Source organism: Vespa crabro, chromosome 5 (assembly GCF_910589235.1).
Source record: "Vespa crabro chromosome 5, iyVesCrab1.2, whole genome shotgun sequence".
Taxonomy (NCBI): Eukaryota; Metazoa; Arthropoda; class Insecta; order Hymenoptera; family Vespidae; genus Vespa; species Vespa crabro.
This window is the reverse complement of record NC_060959.1, coordinates 5,075,263-5,085,262: the sequence shown is the minus strand read 5'-3', so window position 1 is coordinate 5,085,262 and position 10,000 is coordinate 5,075,263. Positions and strand designations below refer to the sequence as shown.

The following is a 10,000-nucleotide window of genomic DNA, read 5'->3' as shown; positions in this document are numbered from 1 at the left end:
CACCTCCTCCTCTGTCTCCTCCTCGCAATAAAGGTTGGAAATAAATATAAAGAAAAAAAAAAAAAGAAATTAACGGGGCTTCCTATTCTATGTCATCGTCGTTGTTACGTCGTACTTTTCTCTCTCTCTCTCTCTCTCTCTCTCTCTCTCTCCCTCCCTTTCTTTCTCTCTTTCTCCTTCTTTTCGTTTTTCACACATAACATAAAAATTTGTTGACGTTTTCCAATTGTGATAAAATATATCTCTAGATGAAATCTATCACGAAGCTCTCTCTCTCTCTCTCTCTCTCTCTCTCTCTCTCTCTCTCTCTCTCTCTCTCTCTCTCTCTCTCTTCCTCCCCCTCTCTTATTTTTTTCGAGGCGATACGAGGCAATATCATAAAATAAGAAAATAAGAAAAAAAAAGGAAAGAAGAAAATTATTTATCGACGTGTTTTATTTACTAAAATTAACGTTCGAGGATTTTTCATCGTAGTCATGTTTTTCAATGCTTGGAATTTCGTAATCTATACTCATATAGACGTGCATGAATCTCCTCCGATCTATATATAATCAAATTTTGATCTATTGATCTATCAGAGAATTTGAAAAATTTCTTAATACGACAACTCATCCCACTCTTTTCTTTTCTTCTTTTTTCTCCTCTCTTTTTCTCTCTCTCTTTTTTTCTTTCTTTTCTTTTTTTTTTTTTTTTATGATCGACTAATTTCTTCAATAATTATCTACGTTAATACGAAGGCGATTATAGAAATACATAAACCGTGTTGTGGAAAAGTATGTCAGTATTCGTTCGTGTTAAAGCGAGTTCGCGTTTATTGCGCGAGAGTATAATTACTCGAGATCGATCGTTGATATGTCCGAAGGCCGTGGTTTGATTTATCGTAAACTGAACTATGCGTCGAAACAAGTTGAGAAGATGAACGTTTTTACTTGGACGTTGTTGGTGAACAAATGTGTCTTGCGATGGGAAAATTGTTACGTGGAAAATTGATCGATCGTCGATCGATATTATACTTGATCCAAGAAGAGAAAGTGAAGAATAATAGGAGAAGAAAGATGATGAAAAGAAAACTGAGAGGCGAATAATAAGAAAAGAAAATTTCTTCTTCGTTATAATCGATCGATGAGAAAAAGGAGAGAGAGTACGATTAACGTGGAAAATGATAGCCTTTTGGTTTCTCATTTGGACGATAGCAAGATCGAAGGATATAGATATAAACAGTAGACGAAATTCTCGAAGGGACTCAGTTATAAGGGAAACTCGAGATCGTGCAGATTCGAGGGACGTTACAACAGTGATCGGTTTACCGATCGTCGATAGACGGAAGTCTCGTCTTCGACGGCACTCGCGTCGTTTTTACGTCGATCGAGCGAAAAGGTAAATTGAGAAACACGTCAAAATCAAATTTCTTACTCTTATTTACTATACACACACACACACGCACATATATATATATATATATATATATATATACGTATTACTATCTCTATCTATTTATAAATATCTTACGTACATACATACGTATCTCCATCTTGTATCTCATCTTTTTTTTATATTACGTTATCTCACGGATTTTGAATAATTATCTATGCTCTGTTATTTATAATAATCATATTTTCACGTCGTTTAAATAGAAATTTACTTCATTAAAAGTTCCTCAACTGATTAGGCGTAATCGTCGAAGATTATGTTTCTAAGATGAAAAGAGAGTGAGAATTGAGGGAAATGAATGGATCAGCTTTTTATACAAAATCAACGATAGATCTACTTGTGAGAATCTTTTGAAAAGTTCGTATTATCCTGAAGGAGAGAGAGAGAGAAAAAGAGAGAGAGAGAGAGATAAAGAGAGAGGGATGTGTTACTACTACACAATGGCTTTTGATACGACGTTAAAAGTATGTTCTATTCGATAATTCTTCTAATGTTCTAACGCTTTTCAGATCTACGTAGATCTTAAGACGAAGATCTTTGTCCAATAGAAAACGAAGTGCTGTATATTCATTGTATTTATAGAATTTTGATTCAGTACGAAGATAGAGGTGGCATGCGCACGTGGCTACAGCACCTCGTCGAAAGCTTTTAAGGCTGACATTAGGCTAGAAATAGACGTGGTAGCATACGCGGTATGAGCAAGGTCTACGGTTCAAGAAACAATATATATATATATGTATATATTCTTTGTCTGATTTCTTTCGAAAAGTTACGTTAATCAGAACAATTATATAGATCCTGAAATTATTTGGCATGTTTCATAGGTTATAATCACGAATACTCAAACCTTAGAATCCTTATTCCTTTTTCTTCTTATTTTTTTTCTCCTATTTTTTTTTTCTCCTATTTTTTTTCTCCTTTTTCTTTTTTTTTCATTAGTCGAGTTTTTATAGTCGAGTATAGTTTAAAGAAAAAAGAAAAAGAAACAAGAAATAGATTAAAAATCGTGTAGATTGTATATCCGAAGAATAACATCGTCGCTGTGAAAAGAGATTTGTTGTCGTTCCAAGGAATTTCTTAGTGAACGTAATAAAGGTTGCCGTGTTATTAACTTCGAACAGTAAAAAATAACTATTTTCCAATTAAGTTAGAAAATTGATCGATCAAAGGACAAAATATATTATTCCATTCCTGTATCTATTCAACGACTTCGACGATTGCCCTGAAAAAATATATATAAACGAGATACCTTGTTATAAGATTTCTGATTAAGTCAGAGTTATCGATTCGAATCCATGATGATCGTTTTTTCTTTTTCTTTTTTTTTCTTTTTCTTTTTTCGAAGTAATAATCGTGATACACGAATCAAATGACTATTTACGATAGCTATTTTTTAAATTTCTTTATTATTTATTTATTTTTTTTCTTTTCTTTTCTTTCTTTATCTTTTTTTTTTTCATTTTCTTCACAGCAAACAAAACGAGAGAATATAGGAATTTCTTTGATACAAATATTTTCTAATTACATATCGAAAACAGCAAAAAAGAAATGTCCCAATGAAACCATTCAATACAAAACCATTTCTTTTCTTTTTTACGAACGAATAAATTGCAATATAGCTCGAGCTTTTCCCAAAGGGGGAACTGTTTAATGCCCCTTCAAAGATTATATTCACCGAGTTTTATTAAATTGAATTCCCCTCTTTTCTACGCTAATGCTAATGCTAATGCTAATATAATCGCAATGCGGCCACGGTTGCGGTGCTATGTATATATATATATATATATATATATATATATATATATATATATATATATATATATATATATATATATATATATATATAATGTTTACCAGCTGCCTCTCGCGAAAGAGTGATCGTAAAGGTTCGCACGATAACTGATTTTGGAAAAATTATTCTATCGACTGGCATAATTTAAGACCATTGTCTCCATTTTGTTTCCAATCAATTGAAATTTCTTTTCGTCGTTTAATTAACGTTCTCCTTGAACGTAACGATCTATACATCGTTGGACGAGTTAAAAATAATTTCGTTCCTTGTGAAAACTCGTTCGCCCTCTCATTGCTTTGCAACTTCTTATTTGTTCTTTTTTTTTTTTTTTTTCTTAATCAATCGACAATACATTGAAACAATTATCATTACCAATTGTTGTATCTATGAGCAAACATTATTTCGATTTTTTCGTTTCGAAAAAAAACGATTGTATCTCTCATTTTTTTATTCCAACTCTCTCCCTTCCTCCCTGTCTGCCTTCCTACTATTGCATTCACCATAAGTTGCATATCGTGACAGTGCACAAACGCAAGATAGAGTTCTTGACACAATTACGGTGACCCTGAAGAATACGTGGTACGTAGGTGATAAACACCCTTAATAATGGCACGACACGGCAGCTTTCTTTTTTGCGATCGATACTACGAACGTTTTACTTTAGAACTTTCCTATCACCGAAAAAGAAAGGAACAGTGTTCTCTCTCTCTCTCTCTCTCTCTCTCTCTCTCTCTCTCACTCTTTCTCTTTCTCTCTGCGTGTGAATATCCCGTTGTCACTTTTTTCTTTAATCCCGTTCGCCCTCCCTCCCGATCTTCCTCTTCTGTATTTTGAAATATCGATCGATCTTTCTATCGAAGGTTAAAACGATTTTCAAATCGAAATGAAACGAAGAAAAAAGTTCGCTTTTTTTTCAAGATTTTCTCGTAAAACTACCATTGGCGTTTAATAAATGAAGTAAACGCCATGGGTTTTCAAATGACGTTTAACCAACGAACTCGTTCGTCGGGAAGGAAAATAACATAGGCAAAGGTTGCTAACGTTAAAAAGAAACTCTTGAAGCTATCATCCCTTCCATTCGCGTGACTAATGAAAATATCTTGGACCTTGAAATTTACTTTATGGCTAGTATCAACGTAAATCAATTAATACTCAACGTAAAAGTAATCCCTCTCTACCACGAATGCTCTTACCCTATTTGTTACCTTTATCCTATTATCTTATTTACGTTAATTCTGTTTCATCTATCTATAACTTTGTTTCTCTTTTTTTTTCTTTTTGCTCTATCTCTTCACCCTCGCCCTCCTATCCTATCTCAAAAAAAAAATAAATAAAAAATAAAAAAAACATAAGGTCAAATAATCATACATTAAATAAATCAATTTGATATGGATACAACGTTATACATATTTCACAAATTTATTTACATTGTATTTACATTTTTAAGAAATATAAATGAATAGAATAACGTTAGCGAGTTTGATCGAGAAGTAATTTTCAATCATGATCTGATTTTAAATCGGTCTATTTAAAATACGACGACGCGACGACGCGACGACGTGACGCGACGTTTTGAAATTCCCGCTCTCTCATTGTCATAGGACAATGATAAAGGAGATTTTATCGAAGGAAAATATTAAAGTTGCAATAATAGACCAGTAACAATTTATGACTTATAGCATATACGATTTACGCAGTAATCGTTATTTCGGTAGTTATTCATATATGCCTAATAAAAACTTCGTTGGTGATATCGTTTCTTTTTCAACTTTATCGTTTCATTCCAAGTTCGAAGAAAGGGAAGAAGAACTTTGTCTCTTTTTTTTTTCCTTTGAATAAAACGTGACGAGGGGTATGAGGATATCTTATTCTACTACATATCGGACTTTTTAACGATTTTTTCTCGACAAAAGAAAAGTTGAAAAGATGGACGAGGAGTAGAAGAAAGAGAAGAAAGGATGAAAAATTGAGAGAGAGAGAGAGAGAGAGAGAGAGGGAGAGGAAGAGAGAGTGAAATCCAATCGCCACCTATGAGTATATTTGAAATAATCGTCGAATCTTTTATAGGATCGATACAAAAACATAATAATTTGTATCAATTTATTTGAGATATCACTATTTTTATGATACTTATTCGCCTCCATTAACATGAAATCTGAAATCACAATGATTATTATTATTATTATTATTATTATTATTATTATTATTATTATTATTATTATTATTACTGTTATTGTTATTGTTATTATTGTTACTATTATTAATATTATTGTTATTATTATTACTATCGTCGTCATCATCTTCATCATTATCATCGTCAACATCGTATTTCTCTATAAAGTAGTTATAAAACGGATGAACAAAATAAATGTTCAAATAAAATGTTCTTTTCCATCATATCTCGAATTAATTATCATTTCAACATATCACAGATTTTCTTTATCCATTACACATTATAAATTAAACAATCGAATTGTATTCGGTTATATTATAACGTTAGTTCGTAAAGAATCGTATCGTAAAAAAGTTTCTGATATTCTATCTTTATGATCGTTACGCGATTCGTATCGCCATTGGAGTTGTAAAGTGAGAAAAATCTATATTATTTCTCGAAGTGATATCGACGTTATAATACGCTCGCGCCCATCTGTGTGTATATCTACGTATATGCGTGCGTATGCGCGAGGAAAAGAGAACGAGAGAGAGAGAGAGAGAGAGAGAGAGAGAGAGAGAGAGAGAGAGAGAGAGAGAGAGAGAGAGAGATAAATAGAGAGAGAGAGAGAGATAAATAGATAGATAGAGAGAGAAAGAGAAAGAGAGAGAGAGAAAGAGAGAGAGAGAGAGAGAGAACTATAATATCATAAAGTAGTTGTTAACTCTTGTGATGTCGTACGAGAGCTTCGTTGTTTGGTTGGCTCGCATCGCGAAAAGTCGTTTTTAGCTAACGACGAGAAAAGGAGGTTGACGTTCTCAACGTGATAGCCACGATCGAATATTTGATAACAAACTTGATGTAACGACGCATCCCGGTAACGTGACATTTTAATGGATAGATACCCTTCTTCGTGTAACACCGTACAATTTATATATTTCGTAACCGATAAGACATAGTATTCTTCCTTGACGTGCAATTAGCCGAACTCAACGCGGCAATTTTCTTAACCGCGATGAAGTTCTTCTACCTCCTTCTCCTTCGTCTCCTCTCTCTCTCTCTCTCTCTCTCTTTCTCACTCTCTTTCTCTCTCTCTCTCTCTCTCTCTCTCTCTCTATCTATCTATCTATCTCTATCTCTTTCTCACTATATCTCGCTTCTTTTACTCGCTCTATAACCACTTGAATCGCCTACATGAAATAATAAAATATAAATCGTGTGTACAATGACAACGACAATGATGACTGCGACTACGACTACGAGGATGATGACGATAGCAACGATTACGAACACGTCGACCATTATTATTTTATCTTCTCACCATTTTCATTCGTTCGTACGAATTTGTTTCTCAGGATGTATTTTTCCACAATTTTCTTCGTTCCTCGAACGAAAACAACTTTTTCTCTTTGATCTCTTGATCCTCAGTAGTAATCCTAAGACGTGACTCGACTTTGAGAAATATATACTTTTATACTTTGTAAAGAATATCTAGATACATATGTATGTATGTACATATATAGAACTCATTTTCTTTCCCTTCCATTTTTCCCTATCGTATCTAATATTTTTAATGCTCTAATAAATCGACTAAGTTAATAATCTATGGGTGTTTTATATACGACGTTGTAACGATCGTCCCATCAAATTTAAATTTTTCGATCTAATCAACGATAATCGTTTTAGACGAACGAAATATATTAACCCGTTGAGATTTTTTTCATTCTATCTTCCCATTCACTGCTGGTAATCTTGCACCATGCTTTTTTCTCTCTTTTTTTTTTTTTTTTACTTTCTTACCGCTAAGCAAAACTTTTCTTAATTTTGATTAACGGTAACGTCAAAATGAAAGTATCCGTCTAAGAAACGATCTCTTACATGTTTCTCTCTTTAACTTTCTTCACTTTTTCCTATTTTTCTGTCTACTTTTATTCTCTCTCTCTCTCTCTCTCTCTCTCTCTCTATCTCTCTCTCTATCTCTCTCTCTCTCTCTTTCTTCTTCTCATTACATCGAAAACGTCTCTCCGAGACCGTGATAAAAGCGTTCACGATCATTCCCTGCCTCTTCATAAGCACTCTGCATTATTAAATTGCAAAATCGATTTTTGTCGTCCACCATTAGTAGAAATTTCATTGGACGATGACTGGAAATGTAGCTTTGTTTGTTTCACTTCCTTTATTAGATGGAATAATGAAGACTATATTTTCTTAAACCCCTTTTAAATTGAATTGACCATATACAACCTACATATGTACGTTTCCGATGTTATTCTTGCTAAGGGATTGATATTAAAAAGAAAATATAAAAAAGAAAAGAAAAAGAAAAAAAATAAAAGGAAAAAAGAAAAAAAGAAAAACAGAAACGAAAGATAGTCATTTCCTTTAGTTTAACGATTCTTCTTGTACTAACGTTGAAAACCTATATTCTCTGTCTCCCTTCGTGACCTTTACTTGGATTATTTCTTTCATTAAGACGTAAGTAAACGATGTGAAGATCGACGTTCGAAGTTGTGCGCTTGAGCGATCAACTATGCGTCTCTCTCCCTCTCACTGTTTCTTGCGTATAAGCGACAGAAGCGGGCATGGTTGCCGTCAGTTCGCGACCGGCACGCGACCGATGAGCATCGTGCTCTTTTGTAAATACGAGATATACGTACAGACATACATACATACATACATACATACATACATACATACATACATATATATATACATTCATACATATATTTATATATATACCTGTATATACATGTGTATGTATGTATGTATGTACGTATGTATGTATGTATGTATGTATATATGTATATATGTATATAGCTTATATTTCTTCGATTTTCGATCGTGATAAGTTGTTGTTCGTGTTGTCCGAATTCTAATAAATCCAAAATAATTGGTATATCGAGAACCTTTCGTTTTTTCTCGTCAAGAAAAATATTTTATCCTTTCAATTTTTCATCGTCTCAAAAGCAAAAAAATATAAACGTCAAAGAAGATCGTACGTAAAAGAAGTTTGATCGTTTTCAAGGATAAAAAAGAAAGAGTTAAGATGAAAAGGATTTTTAGCGAGGATGACACTTTTAAATGAATAATCCTAAATAATGAATAGCAATCTGAGATTTTGGTTTTATCGTCAGGCTACCTCTTTCGTTCGTATTATCGCGAAAGTCTCAAGCGTTATCGGTTTCGTTAGTTTTATATATCTAGTCAAACATTTGTATGAAAGTCAATAACCGAATGGTCAATGTATAACACGTGAATATGTGTGTGTGTGTGAATGTGTCTGAATGAGTGCAAGTATCATGCTCCTAGGTGGTTATCAACGTCCTGATATCGATCAATGACTACTATTACGTTGTTTTTCTCTTAAGGTTTTTTCCTTTTTTTCCATTTTTTTTTCTTTTTTTTTTTTTTTTTTTGGAAAACGAATGATATCATCGTTTCTTCCTTTAAAAGTTATTATATTCTTATCTATTTACGATCGTCCGTTGAGAGAAGAATTTCATTATGCGAAGGTTTCAAGGAGACAACGTTCAAAGACCGAACAAGAACTAATAGTTTGCTTGTGACAATGAACAAAGTTTAGTTAAAATTAGTTAATAATTAAGCTGACCTTCGAGAAGAGGCATCGTTTACAACGACGTTAAACTTCCTATATCAGAAATTAGTCATATAAACGTAAATTAATATCTGGTATGAATTAATGTATGAAATATTTTCCAAACATTTAATAATATATACATATGTATATATCTCGTCATAGTGACGTCATCGGTCTTGATAAACATCTAAGAAGCATTAGGAGGAATTATTTCCGATCAGCTCGAAAACTTCGAAGGATTCGTCTCCGTCGATAGGAAATTTATGACTTTGTTCTGATCGATAAACGTGAAAAAGCAAGGTTAACGCGTATCTCTTATTTGATTAGAAGGAAAGGCAAAGAGAAAAGGAGAATGAGAGAGAAAGAGAGAGAGAGAGAGAGAGAGAGAAAGAAAGAAAATATTTGTAGCCAATACTCTTCCGTAAATTATATCTAAACCATTTCTCTTCTACCATTTGAAAGAATTCCAAGCTTCGATCTTTCCTCGTCCGCTCATTGCTATTCCAAATTTATTGCATGTTCGTTTCCGAATGACGCTTCTCTCTCTCTCTCTCTCTCTCTCTCTCTCTCTCTCTCTCTCTTTCTCTCGTTTCCGAGCTGTGTTTATTGCATAAAAAACGTCGATGCACGGTCCCGTCCGTTCTCATTTCTTCTTCGATTTTACGCATACCGGATATTTTAGAGTTTTCTTATATCACATTATTTCGCTTATATTTATATATATATATATATTCCGTCCTTGTTATATTTTATATTTTTTATATATCGTTGAAATAGATAAATCGATTCTTAGAAGAAATGATACGAGAATGAAACACTCTCCGTTTCTTATCCATTATACAAGAAAACAACTCAACAAGGTAAAACTCGTTTACATCGTGTTTACATAGATACATACATACATACATACATACATACGTACGTACCTGTTGACATTTCGAAGGAGTCACGAGTGTTATCAGAGAGAGAGAGAGAGAGAGAGAGAGAGAGAGAGAGAGAGAGAGAGAGAGAGAGAGAGAAAGAAAGA

General features: G+C 33.2%; 1 protein-coding gene across 16 annotated transcripts in view; it reads left to right on the top strand.

Annotated features, from left to right (window-relative positions):
• Window positions 1-10,000, top strand: part of LOC124424362 (cAMP-specific 3',5'-cyclic phosphodiesterase) — a 335,250-nt gene that overhangs the window by 250,630 nt on the left and 74,620 nt on the right. The window contains exon 1 of one of the 16 annotated variants that reach the window (XM_046963290.1): window positions 750-1,377. The exons of the other annotated variants lie outside the window; for them this stretch is intronic. Within the exon in view, the coding sequence (XP_046819246.1) occupies window positions 1,160-1,377 (218 nt within the window). The 5' untranslated portion in view covers window positions 750-1,159. Of the gene's footprint in view, window positions 1-749; window positions 1,378-10,000 lie in introns of those variants that run through there. 16 annotated transcript variants of the gene reach the window in all.